At 35.7% G+C, this 21,601-nt stretch overlaps 1 protein-coding gene across 3 annotated transcripts in view; it reads left to right on the top strand.

The window, feature by feature from the left end:
* LOC116424242 (discoidin domain-containing receptor 2) overlaps positions 1–21,601 on the top strand; it is a 281,595-nt gene that overhangs the window by 199,177 nt on the left and 60,817 nt on the right. For all 3 annotated transcript variants that reach the window (XM_031970366.2, XM_031970370.2, XM_031970369.2), the window contains one exon: positions 5,233–5,440. In XM_031970366.2, coding sequence (XP_031826226.1) covers positions 5,233–5,440 — 208 coding nt within the window. The remainder of the gene's footprint in view (positions 1–5,232; positions 5,441–21,601) is intronic.

Here is a 21,601-nt window from a genome sequence, read left to right as displayed (position 1 = left end):
CTCACAGTTTATAATTAATTATACAATTCTCTGATAATTACGTACAGTGTAAGATTATTTGAGTGACTGTATGAAATAAACAAGTTGATCATATCAGTAGATCACTTTGTGACTCTTCTTTTAGTGTTGTAACTTCTCTATTTTTATATAACACGCATTATGCTAATTTCATTTCATTTAAAATCATGTTTGTTTATTAACTACATACGAGTATACCAATACTGCGTAGCCTACCCTAATTCCACTAATTGAAATTTGACCTGTTCTATCAATTGTGCTTGGTAATTTTTGTCATTCGATACCACTTCCACGAGTTTGATACTGTGGTGTGTATTTCTCCGTGAATAAATATACAATTTATTTTGTGTCTATGATACTTAATGCGTCAAACATCGCTCATTATATTAATTCTTTTCGGAGAATATGAATAATAATTTTGAACAAATGATTTGTTACGAGTTAAAAAAAAGGAGGTTTAACGAAGGAACTCTTATTAAGGCAAAGTAAGGATAGAGAAAGATTTATCTAGGCAAATAAACACGGCGATTGAGTATTAAAAAAATGGAAGAATGTATTTTATACTAATATATCGAAATTTGATATTTTTTGCTCATACTTTAACACGTTGAATGTAATGGGGGCCACTGGTGACTCCTAACCAAGTCGAATTACTATAGTTCATTCAATTAAACCACGATTATTTGAAAACACTTCTATACTATAAATAATGCTACCTAATGCGGTGACATTCAGCTAGGTAAATGTGCAATAGTAATAATGCAATTTAATCAAATGAGTTAATATTATATTTTTTTTATGTTGTATATTTTGCTCTATGAAATCATATGGCATTTAACGTGTTAAAGGTTATATCCGTTGACAATTCACAGAACGATTACAAACAGTATACTCTTGTTAAACGAGAGGAAAGTATTAATATGTATATACGTATAGGGGATGCTTCGTAGGCGGAAAAATCGATGGAAGATGAGGGGGTACTGTGATGAAAAGAATATTTAGGAATCCGTCAAAAGAATGCTTTTCCATCCATACAATGAACTTCCACTGGTAACTTTATGTCTCAAGAAAACAGTAATCCCAAACATTCATCTTGACTATGTGGTAAACATTTAAAGAACCTAGAACAATAGAGATTATCAAAGAGAATAGCCTGTCCTCCTCGATTGCCTGATCTCTCGCCACTCGAGCATTTTCACGAAAAATTACTCAAGAAAGTGAAAAGAATAGATTTCCGAACGAAATTTCTAAACGTGCGAAACAGTGTTTTAGAAAATTTAATGCATTCGCATATCAATAAACTACTACAAATTTGCACTTCAGTGATCAAGGTTTCAGATGGTCATGTAGACGAAAATATAATATAAATTTTAAATTAAATATTATGCGTAACTTTATTTTGCATTTGTCTGTTGTTTTATCACATCGTACAGTAAGAAATAACAAAAAGAAATACAGTAGACGTAAGCAAGCTAAATGTAATTTTTAACGACGTATAATATATTGGAAGAAAGCAGTTATTCCCATACTTACATAGCTATGTACAGTGTATGCGCGCGCGCAGGGTACGCCATTACACCTGTCCCTGAGCTTCGATTGAATATGCCCTGCCAACGAACTGTCGCTATCGACACACCGAGAAACGAGGGAGAAATAAACGAGTTTTATGACGACCCGCCCATCTACACACCGACAAATGTACATCAATACCGATACGATCGGATAAACGCCTCACCCGTCACCGGGATATCGTTTCCAAGTCCCGCCGCGCCAGAAACGAATCTTTCGTAATTGGATTTACATGACGCGAATTACGATAACGAAATCTTTGGGAGCCGCCTCGACGCCGAGCAGATCCGCTCCAGATGTTGCCCTACGGTTGTCACAATGACGTTATCGACTTTCGACCCATACTCCGACTACCGAGGGGAAGTTTTCTTTCGCCGGATAATTTGATGGCCCACTGAAGCGCCAAGCTTTGGATCTGCGAAAGAGATCTCGATGGTTACTGTTTTGTCGGAATTCAGGTGTAGATGGATGAACTTAGATTGGAAGGATTACTGTATACTGCTTTTTATGAATACTTTCGATTACTTCTATTTAGTATTGTATCACATTAAGTGTAGTTTATAGATTATTAAACACTTAAGAAGACGTATAATAGTGACGACAGGTGTGGTATCAGATTGACTATAGTTCATCTTCGACTAATGAACACCTATCTAGACAGCATAGCATTCGTGGCATGTATTGATTTCATGAGGCCTGGTACTAACAGAGTACATAGATCTGTTAGATTCTGGTTTAAATGTCTTGGCAGTCGATAAAGGCATCGTTAAATTAGTTTCGACTCTTAAAATCGTTTTCTAGTCGTTCTTTTTAAGTTGAAAATAACAAAGATATTTGTGTCTTCCCGTTTATAATAAATCTTTTCAAACATTTCGTAGCTCTGATATTAAACTCCTCAAAACTTGCAACAACTTCATCAAACACACCCAGAATTATAGAGACCCCCCTTTGAGACCATTTGAGTTTCTAGAGACCCATGGACTTCAAACTTATGGAGACTTCATCTATTATAGGGACTCTATTCTAAGCCTTAGAGACTCGTGAAACTCGTGTCTAAGGCTATTTTATCCAATAGACATTTTAGGTATAACGCTTAAAATGTAAATCCTCCAGAACATTGTAGGACCTATAAGGTCCTTCAAAAAGCACTTGTAATAGTAACGGAACACAAAAAGTAGCGTCTAAGTAGCGTCAAAGTATCTATATCTTATGATTATATTAATGAAACTCTAGTGGCATTTCTACAAACAAAATTCTAAAGAACCTGTAAAGTTGAGGTCGAAATCTGGATCGTAATTCTGTACGAATGTCTTAGATATTAAAGAGTTTAGAACTCTACGTGACTCTGAAACCCTAACCTCAAGAAACCCTTGGTAGTCTCTAATCTTTTGAATTTCTTTTGATCGCCAGTTCAGGTAAACCAAATAAGACATAAATATAATTTTTCAGATTATGTGTTTAATTATATTCAGTAAATTCATAGGAACTGGAATATCTTCGGATCACTCTGGATCAACATCGTCAATCTTAAATGAATTTGAAGAAGTATAGATTCCGAAAAATCTTAAGTGATAATACGTTCGCTACCAGTGTAACATATTTGTGACGATCAGGAACTTGTATTTTGTTTAAAGAAAAGTCAATTAATCTTTCTATCTAAAGTTGTAACGTATGGTATTATATGTAGAACAAGAATAAGATTTTTTTCTTGAATTTTATATATATTTTCGTAAAAACGATACGTTGCATTTAATTAAGTATTGTATCTGTGAGTACTGCTAAGAAAAAACTTATAAGAGTCAAGATGTACTTAAGAGAAACAATACAAGTAGAAATAATTTGACATTTATGTTAGTTTCAGTGGCTTCCGAGAATCCTTTTTTAATATTCTAAAATCGTCTTATGGAGTATTTGCAAATACGATTATAAAGAATATTTCCATAGTGTTTAAATATATCTAACTTAACTTATATAAATCTGAACGAGTTTCATGGAATTCGCAGGGCACGCATTTAAATTTTTTAATGTTTTATAAGCGTGCAAGCTTAATGCAACGTACATCAAGTGTCATTAACCCAATATCTGTTATTTCGATTTCATGGCTTTCAATATTACCTGCATCATTGACTCGCAGATAAATGTCATTTACGTCATCTGGCTGATAAATCTGATATTTCGACATTGTTGTCTCTGAAATTTAACACGATTTGTATCGATTCCGACGCGTCCCAGGATTGTTCGTGTTTAAATCTCCGTTGATACGCCTATACACGCGAAGAAATTGATAATTGGGTCGTAAAATGGACACATTGAGATGACCAATAGGGTTACACAGTTGTAGCCTCGATATACTGTAAATAAATCCCGCTGTGATCCCAGATAATGCCTCTGATTTACGATCTGGTCATGTGCCCTATCGAAATTCTGGGATGCGTAAAACTTTTATAAGGTCTTCGGGAGTCATACGACTTTCATTCTCCCTTACACCAAGAACCGTACTTTACTTTGTTCTGAAATCTTTTTCGACGAGGTCGGGTTTTCAAATCGGCTCTATCCATCAACGTCATACTTCGTCTATGTCTGTTTTATTTCATCTACGCGGGCTTATTTAGGTTTTCCGATGTGTTTTAAGGCTGCCGTGATCAATCTCTCGAGCTTGCGGCAAGCATAATAAAAATGGATATTTATTTCCCGCCCTTTTTATCATATTATGGAAATTCTTGATCTTCGGATCGATCTCTGGTAGAATTTAACTTTGTTTTTCTTCCACCTTGGTGGCAAACCATCCGTAACGTTCATTTATCACGCTATGATTCTTTTATCAGCTTTGAGATACTCACACTATTCGTGTGACAAGAGCAACTAAATGTTCTACTGCAAAAGTGTTCTCGAGAGAGGTACTATTTTTGAAGCAACGACTAACTTTTAAAAATAAAATGTTAAATACGATGGAATTTATCTTTAAGATCACTCTCCTCTAATTATATTTGAATTGTAAAATGTAACACATTGTTAAAGAATTAATTTTTTAAAATACCTGAATTTTATTAACTATTACATCGATAATGATTAATCTTCACACACCAACTGTATTATTAGTTACATAGAATAGTTTTTATCTGTTGTATCCAATAATTATATTAGTTCAGAACAATAGCCTCCAGCATTACTGATTTATAAGTATACAAGTATGTCTATGAATAATACATATTTATTTATATTAAAGAGTTAGTATTATCACATAAAATATATTGAAATAGTATATTTAAAACTTTGCTTCCTCAGAATTAAATGAAAAAGCTGCCAATTCTAAAACAATACTCTCCGGAAGTTCTAATTCATGAATGTACATCTATGAATAATGTATTTCTTCTTATATGTGTATTGAAGCGCTATTGTCATTTCACAAAATAATATTTCAGACTCTGATGTTGCGAGGTGCAAAATCAACTACAACAGTTTTCAATCGCGTCACTTTTAAAACAATAATTTCCGTAATTGCTTATTCACAAGTATAGGTCTATGAATACTGCAATTCTTTTGATATCGAAAGGCTATTGTATAAGATACGTTAGAACGATACTTGAGACGCTGATGTTACCAGGTGTAAGGTTAACTGAAACAGCTCTCAATCATATGTTGCAGGTATTTTCGCAAGTCGACATACTGTTCAGCATCGGTGGGAAATATTACGCCGGAGAGCCGATTACGTACACTTATATGGAAGATAAAATATTTGAGACATCACGAAACATTACCATCAAGCTTCATCATCGGGTTGGTAAATACGTCAAGCTGAGACTCCACTTCTCGGACAGGTGGATCATGATCAGCGAGGTGACCTTTGACTCCGGTGAGTATGCGGGACCGATCGTTTTTATTCAAACTATTGCCGCTCGACAAGAATATATTGGATTCTTTCCCAAAGAAAGGCTGGATACGTGGAACGCGTAATTCTTGTATGATATACTGCACAATCTTTGTCGAACCGTTCCACACGAGAGTCTGCAGTACAGAACGATAAAACGAATGTACACTCCGAATCAAAAGTTTCGGTGAGGGTAGTAAGAACTATACTAAGGTTCTAAAATATACAAATTTACATTTTTGTAGACTATTTTACAAAAGTGGGGATAATAGAAGAATTTCTTTCGCCTGTTATATCGGTGACATAATAAATGAAAAAGGTCTAATGGTGTGAGATGAAAAACAAGATAAATTCTTATGTAGTGCTAATTCACCAAGTTTTCTTTATACGACGACAATCATAATAATAATAAAGAATTTATATCACGATAATATTATTTATAAACTGCAATATTCTTTAGTCATGGAAACAACAAATATTTAACAAATATCGATGCTGATATTTGAACAAGCAACTTCAGGCACCTAGAGTTAATTTACTTATTGGCCAGAACAAATTTTAATGAATTTTATACTTTTATTATTTCTTCTTAAATTTTATATAAGCGTTGAATTAAACAAAAAGTTTTATAGGTAAATTGTAGGTAAGACAAAGTAAGCATTTATTTTAGAAACAAATAATTTGTTTCTCAATGTAAGGTATATATTACTGCATTCCCTTGCTTCTCAAACGTATATAACGAAAAGATACCTGAAACAGGATGAAATCTGAACAAATTTCACAAATTCATAAGAGTTTTCCCGGCAAGACTTTCTGTTCAACTTAATATTTGCGTACACGAAATAGTTGACATACCGTCAGAATGCATTTTATTTTGACCCATACTGTACACCCGTTTCCCAGTGCGTACCGCGAAGTAAGAGGACAAAACCGGTAAAAAATTGGCACGGTAGCATCGGGCCACAGCTGAAACTTAGAACGAAAAATTTCTGCGCGTGACGCAAAATCGTTCCGAGCCAGTGTATATGAGTTTTTGCAATTCCTCGCCTTTTGCATAGGATTTGACATGGCCGGTCTGCGCGCCGATTCCACCGGCGCGCCACCCTCTTTTCTACTTCGGCGTGCCGGGCTCTCCCTCGAACCCATCCTCGCGAACTCGACAGCTCGGCTACCGACTGTCAATCATTGGAAAATAAACCCGAAGGCCCGCTCGTATAAACTGATACACGGTAATTGACAACGGCTTATTATACGTCTGTCACTCGAGCGTTTTCGATTAAGTCGTACAACGTTCGTGACAAAAAGAAACCGTCTCCTCGCGTAGGGCCGAACGCGCAAATCGAAACTAGCCAATCGTTACGTGTTCTATTATCCCTTCTTCCTTTTTATTTTGTTTTTATTCTGCTGTCTTCTTTTTCCTATCCCATCGGCGCTCCATATTTTCTTTCCACGCGGCTGGAGGGAGTTCCGGACTCGATACGAGATAACGCTCTGTTTCAATAGAAATCAACTTGTCCGTATCGCCGACGAAGGGGGGGGGGGGGGAAATAACATCGTGAACGTTAGACAGAGGAAAGCGCTTTATCAACGGTGATATAAAATCACGGAACACGTCGCTGTCCCGAGGAGTGTACTTGATACTCTTCGCTGAATATAAGTTCCGTCCGATTCGAATGGAAATCGTTTCCTTATGCCGAGTTTACCCGTATTTACGGAAGATTTCCTGTACCCGAGTCCCGAATAAAGAGGATTTATAATAGGGCCGATATCAGGACTGCACGATTCATGGAAACAGAGAACGTCTTTGGTTTGAAAACGCGACTGAAGCTTGTGGCTGGTCTGTACTGCGCTCGAATATTTGCTACATTCTGGAACTAATGTTGCAAGGGAAAACGGTGTTCGATAGTTCGACGCAGTTTAAGTTGGCTCATAATTAGATAGAAACTGTATTGGACGCTAAATATCAAACTACATTCAGTATTGTTCAAAAGTTCGTGCTCACTTACACTTGATGAGGAAAAACTTGAGTGTTCTCAAAGTTAGCTCGACTGTTTTTGTTCTGTGTTTTAACACTATAATTTATCTATATGTAATGATGCATACATACATCATTTCATTTTTATAAATGTTATCATATATAAATGTTGTTGTATGAACTAGGTACAATCGATGCAGATATAGTTCTTCGCATTATTGGGTAGTTTAGAAATTTGATATGTATGGTCGTAACAGGTACTGTTACTACTGAAATATTTTCAAAACTCGTAATAAAACATATATTTTTTTAACGTAAACTTTTCATTTGGACGCAATCGAATGTTCTTATAACTGATTTTATGTTTTTTATCTTCTAAAATGCCATAGATTTGAATCATATTTGCTTTTCTTTCAATACTTCAATAAACAATTTAATATTTTACTCGATATTAAATTAAACGGAGCGTATTTATAAATGGTACGTGGTCAAAGAATTATTTAATTCGTGGTTTGATTTTTACTTCGCATTAAATCTTATTAAAGGAAACAAAATGATTGCACATCCACGGTTCATATGATTCGTATAAAATCCGTGTACCCGGAAAACAACGTATTTTCCAAAGAACTTTATTATTTGAAAAATATCGTTACAGTATAGCCGTTCCACTCGTTTCATGCCACTTTATTTTTTCTCGGCCGAATAGACATCGCCGGTTTATTTTTCGACGAATTAGTTGATTCTTCCGAGCGATTAAATCGGCGAACAGTTCCGTTCCGTCGCAGCCACGGAAAGAAAATCCAATTAATTCCAAGATGATGTATAAATCCGGCGAAAAGAATCTGAGGGAAGGAAAAAGGAAAAGATGAGCGCCGAACGAGCTTTGCCAGGTGAAGAGGGCGAACAACAAGAACGAAACTCGCGCTGGAACTCTCTTCGTTTCCAGCTAGCGGGTACAGACCCACCCGGAGGAAGATTCTTTGTTAAGCGTACCGAGGAATTAAACGCGACGGCGCTCGAGTCGCCAAACAATTGAACAGAGAAGTTTGCCCTCCGCGTAAAAACCGTGTCACGAAACTCAACTTTCGAGTTTTATCATTTAACCCGGCAATGCCTTTAAATAAGCATCAAAGATGTCCTTCGAGCGAAAGAATCGATGCAGCTGAGAATAAAAGAAGCGATCATGCGGACAACTCCACCCCAGAACCACAGATACCTCGCGTCTGTATGGAATCGCGCGTGAAACAACCCTAGCGACCTATCAAACGTTGCGATTTCAATTTTTATTTTAAATAAACGGACGATATTACGAATCGAATAGGCGAGCGAACGGTTTAGAGGAAACATCTTAGCATTCTACAAGCCATTCCCGTACAAAGGGTCCTTTGTCAGCGAGATTTGCCGACCTAACAACGGACTCATAAAGTGGGCATGAAACTTTTCCAGTCTGCGCTCCACCATCCACTGTTTTTTCATCTCAAAGGATGTACATGGAAATGTACCCCAGACAATTTCCCCGTCGAGCAAATAGCAGCTGGAAAACGCTGGAACGTTGACGGAAGCGAAATGTATGATCACTGAATCGATGCGTTTGCTACCGACTTCGCTGGATGTGCTTCTACTATTTTCTTTGATATTGCTTGAAACTCTTACAAGGTATAAATAAATTATTTCGTTCTCCAAATCTGCACGGCAAATTTATTTAACGTTAAATATAAATTAGCCAGACGAATATTCGTTTCATTCAATTCTACTGTGGCAAAGTTGATACAGTGTATTCCTATTATATGTTAGAAGTGTATGTCTTCAACGTTCTGTATTTTTCTTGGATTTTATTTCAGACAGTATCCATTTTATTTACTTATATCAAATGCCTTTTACAATTATATGCTTTGAAGGTTATGTAATACGTTTTAAAAATTATTCAGCTTAATAAAATTATATTACTTAACAAACCACAAAGATTAAAATCATACGTGGAAATTATACAGGGACTAAAATAAAAATAAGTAAATATTACTAATATTTAGTTTAAGACGTAATATAAGTAATGTTATCACATTCGTTCGTTCTCATTCTATATTTACTATAAAATAATGTTCGATGGCTTTTCGACGAAGAGTCGCTACAATTAAAAAATAATATATGTAGTTAATTATTTTTCATTTTCAGAACGTTTACCGGAGTTTTTTACTATTCTTTTCTGTCTGTTTTTATTTCAACAAAGATTAGCATTGTGACGTTTCATATTTGAAATTATTTTGTTGCTAGGGAAGGTGATACTTTGTTTCTTCTAAGAAAAATGAAAGTTAGTTTATTACTGTCTTTTTAACTTCTTCTAATTTTCTAAACTTCTAATTTGAAATTACAACGTTAATAAATATACATTAATAATTGTAATCTTATAATTTGATTTTATTGAATTGAAATGTTATATAAGATTTAAATATTCACTCGTATAAATATCTTCCACTTAAAAAATGCAAGTTTTCGGTTTACAAAATTAATGATCTGAAATTTTTAAACGTTAGTCACTTGTACCAGTTAAATAATGATAAATACAGAATGTTAAATCGAGAAGGAACATTCTGAATACTAACTTTATCGTATATTTGCTAATACTATTTGTGAATACAAACACATTATAAAGAATTCCAACAAAGCCAAGTCAAATAGTCAAATTATTATTAATAGCATAACTCAAAGTCTTCTAATCAAAATGTGACTGCATACGGGAAACATTATTGTAAAAATGAAAACGTTTTCACAAAGAAATATACAATACTATCTCCGTACTACCCAAAAATTTAGATAACTTTTGCATATTTCACCATTTCAATTCAAAATCGCATCTCTCTGAATTTATCCCCTACCTTGTTGCATGCGACTGTTTCCACATGCTAAAAACATATTGAGATAAATGAAAATAGTGTTCGTATTTAAACTGTATTTTCCAGCCAAATAATGCTGAACAATTCACCTGGCAGTTAATAAAGTGCACCGGCTCCGGATAACAAACCGGGAAAAGCTACGATTAGTTTCATCCCCTGTTCGCGAGCTTTTTCGCGCGAACCATGCGAGTTAATCTCGCGAAGCTGCGGCAACGTAATGGGATTATTAACGAGACAAGTTTAGGTAAATTTTTCGCAGCCGGGACCAGTTCCTCTCTGTCGATTAATAATCGAGTATCCGGCGTGGAATCTTAGGGTCGAAGCCGGGGTCGGTTCCCGGCGTCTGATACCCAGTAGCGAGCACAACGCTGCCAGACGCGAGGTAAATGCTCGCGATATATCAGTGGAGGGATTCGATATTTTGAATATTTAAGGAAGAAAACGAGATGCGGGTTCTTGCATTTCCCTGAGCAATTACATCACTTCTGAAAGAGAACGCGAAGGAACGGCTAAATCCCTGCAGAGCTGTCGTACAATACTTCAAGAATATACTAAACTGTAACAGAGTTAATAATCGACTGGATAAATATAAGTACCTTTCAGGTTGTGTTTGTACATTTCGAAATTAAAGTGATGAAATATGTACAAGTCTTTGAAAGTCAAATAATAACAATTTCGATCACTTCTTTATTTTATTTCACTGAAAGTGACAAATAATGCCATGTATTTGGTAGAACATTGAAATGTTAAAGTGAAGGATAGGTGTTTCAGTTATTGTTTCGTGCATAATTTTTTGTATGGAGAAACTAAAATTATATTTTCTTGAAAAGTACTTTGTAAATTAGTGAATTAGTCAATTCTTACGATTTGTTTTGTATTCGTTGGATGCTTGAGAGCTTAATACCACAGTTTTCTAAATTTATTTAAAAAATAAATCTTCGAAATCACATAGTTTTAAAAAGTAATAATCAAACTGTTTGCATACTATGAGTTTGCTTTTGACTTTTGCTTTTTGACGAATGCAAAACTTTATGTTGGAATTATGGAATGTGGAGAAACAATTCAGTCATTCATTCTACAGTATGAACGACTATCAACAGTGTACTAAAGTATATTTTATTTACTAATAAAACAAAAGAAAATTGCTCTACATCCCACGTGTACTTGCACAAATCTGAAAAATCAAATAACTTCCGCAGCATTTACTTCAAATTTCAACTATAGCGTACGTAACACCAAATGATAATAAATTTGTATAGAATTAAATAAATGCAAAGAACGTCTGTATAAATGTGTAACGTATAAAATTGTAGACCAGTTAAGATTTCAATTTTTAAACAATGTTCCAATATTTGGTACGTCACGAGTACAGAACGGTAGCTGAAAATATTGGACCCCGGGCGCATCCATTATTTTTTTTCCTTCGTCTCTTTCCGGCCCGCCCCGGCAGACGTGCTCGTCGACGGATCGAACGATTGTCTTCAAAGAGATTGCGAGGAAATAAACGGGATAGAACTGTCGCTAAACTTTTTAACGAATCCCTTTCGCCACCGGCGGGGGTGTTTGAAGGGCTGCAAGGCGCGATTGCTACATTTCCGCCGAGACTTTCACGGCGGAGTGCCTCGCCTTTGATTATTGTTGGAAGTTCTACACTTTCGACGGGAATAATCTCCATGCTGCTAACAATCCAATGGCTTCTTCGACCTGCGACGATTTCTTCTTTCAAACATTGGCATTAGCCTCGGGTTATGTATTGTATTAATACTAGTATTATATTAGTATTATATAGATGTAGTACTATTAGTATCTGTATATTATTCTAATATAATACTACTGCATTATATACCACTAATACTGTTACTAATAGTATCATTAATATAGTGTTAATACATTGTAACGTATAACATTAATACAACACACTGAATATGGTGAGAAAGTATCGAAATCTAATGGTGTTATACATTGTACATGAGCCGTTCATTAGATAAATTGTTTAATCATATTTAAACAATTTTTTCTCAATTTGTCGTTAAAATGCTCCACTGATTCATAACTTTCTATACTTGAAATAAATCTCTCTGTTATTGGATTTAGTACTACGACGCAAAGGAAATTCTTTTGGCCATGCAAAAATGGCAATTGTTGACGCTCGGTATCCCAAACTGAAACACCGTTACGTCAACGTTCCTCTAAATCTTTCAAGGGATCGTAGCTCAAATAACTTTATGAAGCCATCGACCATTATCTTCGACAACCACCCTCAGCTGTTCGAGGATTAGCATTTTTACATTTTAGATATTTTCTTTGCATGTTTTATCAGGGTTAAGGAGCTTCATACAGTTTTTTACCTGCTACGGTCCAGGCACGCGGAATTTCCATGACGTCACGCGAAGGTACTCTCGATACCTGCAGGTGACCGATGGACTTGGAGGCGGTCAACTTTCCAGTGACTGTCACCAATTAGGAAAAACGGCCTCCTCCCTGTCCAAAACTTGTAACTCTAGGAAACAACCAATCCGCGTGTCTCATCCCCCGACGCTACCCTTACAGCCACCTATTTAAGGGTAGAATCTTAACACATATCGAGCGAATTTCTCATCAAGAGTTCCACAGCAACACACATCGACGGAATCTCTAACCGAAGAGTTCCACCAACAACACGCATCAACGGAACATCTACCGAAGAGTTCCACAAAAAACACGAATCAACGGAATCTCTAACGAAGAATTCCACAACTTAACGTATCGACATCGATCCAATTACAACTCATCGAAAATCTCATTATTTCATTCAGGCTCAGCATCACTAATCTGAAACTGAGCCAGAGCATCGCCGTAACTAATTGCGACGCTCAACAGCAATAATGATAATATTTATATATTTTAGACGTCTGATCATTTGGAAACCATTTCAGACGTGCGTTATTCGATGTCAATGAAATGTATATAGATTATTTTCACATGTACCCCAAACATCGTACGTACGAAAATTTCAAGATAACAACCATCCGGTGATCACAGCATTCTCAGTATAAATATATCGATTTCCTAAACGTTTGTGGGCCAGTGTACATATCTCGAACAATTGCCCTTCCTCCTGTGTAGTTGTAACGTATAGAAAATCAGGCAACTTCTCATCTCCGTATAATTCATTGTTCCTAGGAATGTCTGATTGTTTCGTCCCTACACGCACCCAATGTATCCATAGCCTTGACGGTTACATTCGTGGGGTGCGTCGTCCACGAATCATTTTTCTTCGGCTCGCTATTTCCTGTTACTCCACCCCGTCGACTGGCTCCTATCCCTTCCCTTCGAAATAAATGAACGAAGGTCGAATCGACGAGCATGAGTTTCACGCAGGGCACGCGAATGAGATCCGTATGAAATTATCTGTCTGGAGGGGGTCGATCTGATGAGGGAGCCACGCGGAAAGGGTTGCTCTACGGTGAAAGGGGCGGCGTGGCGAACTTGTTGAAATAAAGTAGTCCGGCTGACGCGTCATTAGCAACAGCCCGCTGCGAAAGCTCCTGTTTCGGCCGTTCACAAAGGCCTCCTCCTTTCAGCCGCGGCATTAATCTGCGAATCCTTTCGAATCCGTTTCGTCACGGCTGCGATTCGTTCACCTGCGTGAAAAACAGTTTCGACGAGCTTCCTTTCGTAGGAGGATGTGAAAGGATGAAACTTGATTAACGAGGGTTCGCGCGCTCGTTGTACAGGTCATTTATTTCCGCCGGAAAATCGTAACTAATCAATAACTGATTCTCTATTAGTTTAATTGAACTGGTGGCCATTTTGCAGAACATTTCTAATTTTGCCTAATAAAGCCATGCTATCGTACCATTTAAAACAATTGGTTTAGTTTTCTTATTTTGCAGTTATTGATGTCATGACAGTGTTAACGCGTCGATGTCAACAAACGAGGTATCTAGTTTTAAACTATCTTCTACCTGTTGTGTCATATTCATATTACCATCTTACTTTCAATGTCGAGTAAAAATATGAGTACATTTTCACAAAGAATGTTCACAGCGAATGTATTTTAATTGGAGAAATAGCCGAAGTCGATGTGTTGAATATCCAAAATTATTTTCAAATTAATAGCTTTGCTTGCATAGTGTATTAAATAGCAGTAGAAACTTAAAAATGTGTAATGTTGTCACTTTTATAACACATACGTGTCAGTCGTATTAAATAGGCGATAGTTCCTACGTTAAAGATCTTTCTAAATTGTAGTATTTCGCAATATTATACAAGAATATAGCGTCAGATAAATTATTGATTCGTTTTCAAGTAATAAAAACGCAATTCATGAGAGCTAGCAAGGAGGGAAACTAATTTAATAAATGCGTCGGGTTTATGTGCGTTGGTGGATATAATAGGATAGGGAAAATAAAACAGAAAGAAGAAGAAATGAGTATGAAAGGAAAAAGGATTCGCGTTTCCTCTTGGATCTGGTAGTGGATTCTTAGCTATCTGGTAGACCCTGTTTTATACTTCTCTTTTTAATTGGTTTCGCTTGTATTTCTTCGGTTCTTTAAAAATGTGTTTCTATAACGATTAATTCAATGAGAATGGAATATTAATCTAAATTGTCTGAAATATTAGGGTTTATGTTTATATGAAGCTGTCGCAAGTATTTTTAAAATTCATTTTAAAAAAGTCATTCGTTGATTCGTCTGGTAAATAAGTATATACATCTACAACGAATATTATATAAAATTGACTCTGTGTATGGAAAACCAATGCAAAATGGCAAGCTATTGAAAATTACCGAACCAATTTCCAAAAATCTGTCATTTAATGAATTGCTGGAACAATGAATTGGTTCATTCAAGCCTAATAATGAATCCTGAAACTCATTAATATGGATCATTTCTCTGAAATATTCACATACTGATGAAGGAAGCGTTAATATTTCAACGCATTTGACAGCATCAGTATTCAATAAAGAATTGATTTCGATAACGATGGTAATGAGAATAATGAGTAGAACAAACACAGTAAAATTTGCAAATCGTACAGATTATGAACGCTTTGATCCCTTCGAACGTTGGTAAATACTCTGATAACGCTAAAACCAAAAATTTGCCAGAGCAAATACAATATTTGGAGAATACTATGATTAAGTTACTTTAATTAAATACAGAACATGTTAGAACACAAATTAAGTATGATTATCTTAATACATCAAAACATAATAATTCGATATAGTTGTAGCTGTAATTTAGTATTATTAACAGTATGATATTAAAATATTTTTCAATACAAAAAAGAAAAAGTTTCAGAACTCCATGATAATATAAAACGAAACTCAAGAGTAAAAAAATTGTGATTTTCAAATCGGTTTCGTTTTTAAATTATTAAGGGTCAAAAATCACTCTAGAATATGACTATCTGTCAATAGTAGCGCGTGTAAGGCAGGTTAGTACGAACGTGAAATAACGTATCGTGCGAAGGATAGAAGCAGACAACTCATATATGGCCATAGCTGGATTTCAAACATTAATAACTTAAAAATGAAATTGTAGTACTTTACTTTCGATTTTCATCTTATGTTATCATGTAAAAGTATACCTTCAACTTCAACCTTCAGTGAAGGTTGAAGTATACCTTCAACATTTTTCAGTGAGATATAAACGACATTCTTCGAAACTGACAAATGAGGAAACGTATATAAATTAAGAAACAAAGTTATTGTATTTCAATATTTTACATATCGATGCATTATAAAACGATAGTTTTGCTATATCGAATCTAGTGATCACTGAGAGTCACCTCTCGAGCGCAAAGGATTAACATACACGTCTAAAGACTGTATAAAATATATCATTTAATATTTCATATTTAATGTTATAATTCCTAATAAAACGAATCTAAATATTCCCTCATCCTTACGTATCACTAAAAGGAAAAGAAAACAAAACCTTACTGTCCGAATGAAAATCGAAGATCTTATAGCGAATTGTATATTTTTCAGTAGTATGTATATAATAAGTATATATTACTACCGGATAATGTACAATGCACAAAAGTAGGTGTCTATTAAAAAAAACTCTAATGCAGTGGAACCACGATGGCTCGAGATTCTAAGTCGAAATATAAAAACTCTGTAATCTGAAACATTTACCTCTCGTTTAATATGTATCTTACCTCTACAACTGAAATTCAGAAGAAGGCCAACTTATGTAAGTCAAAATTCACTAAGCAAAAACCTTCAGAAAGCCTCCATAAGTCGAACTTTCGTTTCTTAAACCCCTTTTGTTCGAAAACCGATAAGATGAAACTTTTGTAGCTGGAAGACGTAACGCCTTCCCTTACGATTCGACTTGACGAAGTTCGATTGTACTATCCGCGTGCAATTAGTACCAAATGAAGGACACTTTCTAATTAATAATCCCTGAGCTCAGTGATTCTAGGCGACGATGAATAGAAGGAGTAGATATCGGAACACAAAGCTTGCGCGATAAGTTCGCCGTGAACGAGGGAAACTCTCATCTGACAATAGACGCGATGCCGGCCAATAAATAAAAATCAAAATGAGGCGGGACGCGTTAAGGCAACGCTTGGCGGCGACGTCTGACATGCTCGAAGCACCGGAAGCATCCATTCGCCAGACAATCCCACGGTGGCCGACTCACAATGGCGGACGTTCGATTAAGCCCGGCCGGTTGAAAACGGGGTCGCGATTGAAACGAAGTTCCGCGGCTCCATTTCCGTTTCGAGCGGTAAATCAAAGCGTTTGAAAATTGCCGAGCCCCTTTTTCTTTATTCTTTATTCTTCTTTTTCCTCTCTCTCTCTCTCTCTCTCTCTCTCTCTCTCTCTCTCTCTCTCTCTCTCTCTCTCTCTCTCTCTCTCTCTCCCCCTCTCTCTCCCCCCCCCCCCCCCTCTCTTACACTCTCATGTTTCTCTGGTTCTTTCGACCGCGAATTCGCGGGAACGAGTACGTCGCGAGATCAAGGAGCGCATTAGTAGCATTTGACGTCGAGCGTCAGCTGCATGGCCGCGCTACACGTGAAGCGACATCTTTGCCCGCGTTGTCCTCATAGTTCAAGTTGTTGTTTGACGCGAGGGAAACTAGGAAATAAACAGGAATGAAGAAATAGAGAAGAAGGATGCGACGGAGAAAAATAAAGGAAAAGAAGGAAGATAACGAGTGGGGAAGAATAGAGACAGAAGGAGAAAAAGAAAGAACGAGAAAGCGAAAGAACAAGGAAAGAGGAAAATAGAGAAGTTAAAGTGGGAAACAAGGAAATAGGAAAGAAGGGAAACAGAGAAAGAAATGAAAGTAAGAGAAGGAAAAGGAAACAGCGGGAAATAAAAAAAGAAAAAGTGGGAAATAAAGAAGGAGAAAGAAAGAAATAGAAAAAGAAGAAATGAAAAGATATAGAAAGATATAGAAAAAGGGAGAAGAAGGAACTAAGAAATAGAGATTGGGAAAAAGAAAGTGAAGAAGCGAGAAAGAGGAAGCATGTCTATGCAGAGACGCGCGAGGAAACTGCAAAACGAAGGAGCGAGGTTTCTTACCGAACTCCTTTACGTTTTCGTTCCTCCATTGATTTTATTTTTCATTCCTACCGCGAAGAAAGGCATCCTGTTTGCATCTCCCTGTTCGCGCGATGATTTATACGCGGAAGATCCACCTACGTAAGTTATGGCCCACCCTTGTCGCAATCGCGCAGCATCCTGATCCGATCGTAAATCTGGCTACTACTGTACTACCGACCGAATGTGTTGCGGCGATGGCAGACCGAGTCTGTTATTGTTTTGAATGGCGAAATAATCGCGCTGCAACCGAGCTCCGCTATAATTAAACGGGGATTCGGTATCGCGGGAGGTCCCAGCCACTTTCGAAAATATTTAGTCGAGCCGCGGTAATATATGGCGGACACGTATTCTATTTTAGCGTCCCCGCTTGTTTTATTTTTTATTTTCTGCTAGGACACGCGCGCAGGATATCGTGAAACCACAAATTAGATATTACATGTGCGAATTGATATTCATAACATCAATATTAATTTAGAATTATTCTGATGTTCACAATTTATACATGAAAATTAATAAAGAAACGATATAGTTTGTTGTTTAGGTTTTAGTAGAATTGTTGTTTCTATTGAAGTACCTTTGAAATTATATTAATTAATTGATAAAACCTTCATGAAGGGACAGGAAAATTATTTCAAAGTAGGAAAGGAGATTTAAAATATAATTTTACATGAATAGAGATGTATAATATATTATGTTCATTTTCATTGTCTACAGCTACATCTGTTATCTTGGTGTATATAAAGACATATGCTTTACAAAGTTTCTATGTTATTATAGAAATTATATATTTAAAAGAAAAAATTTTCCTAACTTTCTTAGTTTCTGAAATACATCGATAAATACAAACGTTTAAGCGCACTGGCACATCCTTGAGCGCAGACGGTACAATTTTTTTGTCTCTGTTGACAATCTTTTCTACGATAACAACAGCTCGAGTCATCTATTGATGCCGATATTGGTTTTCATAATGCTTGGTGATGGTATTCCACGCGAGTTCGAAATTTTCACCGTTTACAGGAATGTCACGAATAAGTTGTAACGTTTTTTCGTTTATGCTTTTTCTAAGATAATTAAATTTCATGTCGTTAGTAATGGTATCGCTCGAATCTACGAGTGCCTCGAAAAAAAGACAAAATCCACGCCACTTTTCGCGCGAGCCATCAAATTTCGGAATATTGAAATACAGTTGCCTTCTTGATCGTCTTAACTGGTATCGGCTGCATGAAGAATTTTGATGATCGCCATTTTGGTTTGAATAATTTGATGTATGCTTGAGAATCTCGTTAAAGAGGTCCTGATTCTTTCTGACGATGCTTTCGCATCGTGAAGGTAGGTTTTCTTTAAAATACTGATGCTCTATAAGATCCTCGGTCCATTTATCGGTGATTATCTCGTGATTCGCTTCAAACTTGAACCAGTTACGCTTGAGCAATAACATGCGGGATTGAATAAATTCTACGGTGACATCTTTTTTGTCCAGTTCCAATAAACCAGCAGTGGTGGAAAAAATTGATTCGTACAACTCAAACTGTGCGTTGATTAAATGTTTAATTGAGGTCATTTTAGTGTAGTTCTCCTGAATGTACAGTAGAAGCTTTAATCTTGAAGAGAAGTAACATGAGCTTTAACAAATCGCACAATCACACTTGAACAATGCCCAACGAATTCGAAAGAAGATTGTGAAGAATGCGAAGAAAGTGAAAATGTCAAAATTCTCACTTTAACCGTGTAAATTTTGGATTGAAAAATAAAAAGAGCAAAAGAAATGCGCAGCAAACTAAGTTACAGTAATAATGAAGATTGACGTACGAAAGACAGCGTAACTGAACACAGAATAAGATAACCAAACATTTGAGTGACCTACGTGATCTGTCAGAGCCATCTATACATAACTCAAGTGAACTAAATATATATTTCTAAGTTTCAGAAAATTCATAATATATACATTAAATTATATATAATATATTATATCCTAAATTAAGCAGGAAAACGTATTGTATAGTAAATTTTAATATTTTATAAGGTTTTTTTGTGTTTCTTATATTTAGTTACATGTAAAAGATCTAAGAGAACAATCTAATATGCAGTAGCAACTGAGACAATTGTTAGAAAATGTTTAATTATCCTTTGATTAAAAATTCTCATTGCGAAACCTTTAAAAATGAATGTATAAATATATAAACAACGTATTTGTACAAAATTAAATGACTCCAATGTAACAGTGCTGTTATAGTTGGTGTAACTTTTATCTAGGACTAAAATTAAAAATAATACTAAATCAGACTAATATTTATCCTAGAATGCATTTTTACTTAATCTTCCACCGGCAACATAGTTTTTCACCGACATAGTTGGCAATATGGACCATTTATAGTTAGGCTTGATTTTTCATTGTTATGATTTCTGCAAAAATCTGAAAAAATTCTAAGATACTTACTGTAGTCTCTAATTTAATACACAAATAACACTTTAGCCAATTCTTCTTATCAGTTTGAAATAAAAATTAAAAGTCGAAGTGAAGTCATGAAAAAATAAGGTTTTGCTTAAACGTGCATAACTTTGTAAAAAGTTAATATTAAAAAAAAATATTGTAGGGTTTCACTCAAAAGACTATGATCTTTCAAAAAAATATAAAAAGAGTTGCCAGTCCTTAAAGAAGTATAATTATTTTGAGACTTCAATTTGGGGGATTTTTGAGTAAGTTATATTCTTGGAAAACAAAGTAAAGCATTATTTTGAAAAGTAAAATCATAAATGATTTATACAGATAAATTATGAACAAATCACAAGATATACATATTAAAAGGAACAATTTTTCCAATAGTCTGTTCGGTGCTTCTCGTACACTACTGCTCTGCATTAAATACTTCAAAAATTCTAAGACGGACCACAATATGGACCATTAAAAGAACAGAAACTTTTTTATCCTCTTTAAACTTGAAATTGAACTGATCATGGGAAACGGTATATGGGGTGCCTAACCCCCATGGATACAAGTTTTTGTAGATGGAGTATCTAGGCAGTTTGTTTTCTCCGTTTTAGAGAAACTAAAAAATAAAATTTCCAGCGGAACCATTTATAGTCCATATTGCCCACGGAGTGTTAAAATTGGCAAAAGATCCCAAATGTTTCACAAATCTGATCAATTCGCCAAAAAACTATTTCTCTTACCGAAAAGCTGGTTGAAGAATGATAAAAAAATCTTGATCGTAAACTATATACTTCATAAACCACTTCTCCCGTGTCAGAAGTCTATTCGAGTCTTTCAAATTGTCCAGTGTGTAAACTTAAATCCACTTATGTGCAACGTGAGCGTTATACGCTGTATAGAATGTTACAGAAAAAGAGAAAAAAATCGGTCAATCAATCGCAGCACACAAAGCAGACGCAATACAGCATACAAGTACGCGCGAGTGTAACGAGCCCGACGAATAAAGAATTTAATTGGAAACTCAATTCCGATTATGACACTCCAAGTCCTTTGCAGGCGCGTAACTGTGATAAGAATTTAATTGTAGCGCAGAATCCAGAACATTGTTTAAAGCGTTGTTTAGCACGCGTAGGCAAGGCTTTTTCATTGAAATACCGAATGACGTTTCAAAATTCAAATCGTTTGGCACTCGGAAAAAATGTAAAAGAGTAATGAATATTTAAAATTGTTCGATGATTATTCTTAATTTCACGTCGAAACGCTAGTGAAACCACAGAATTGCTATTAAATTTTGTTACATAAA

This window comes from Nomia melanderi, chromosome 7 (assembly GCF_051020985.1).
Source record: "Nomia melanderi isolate GNS246 chromosome 7, iyNomMela1, whole genome shotgun sequence".
Taxonomy (NCBI): domain Eukaryota; kingdom Metazoa; phylum Arthropoda; class Insecta; order Hymenoptera; family Halictidae; genus Nomia; species Nomia melanderi.
Note: the sequence above shows the minus strand (reverse complement) of the source record. Positions and strands in the feature narration are given on the sequence as shown.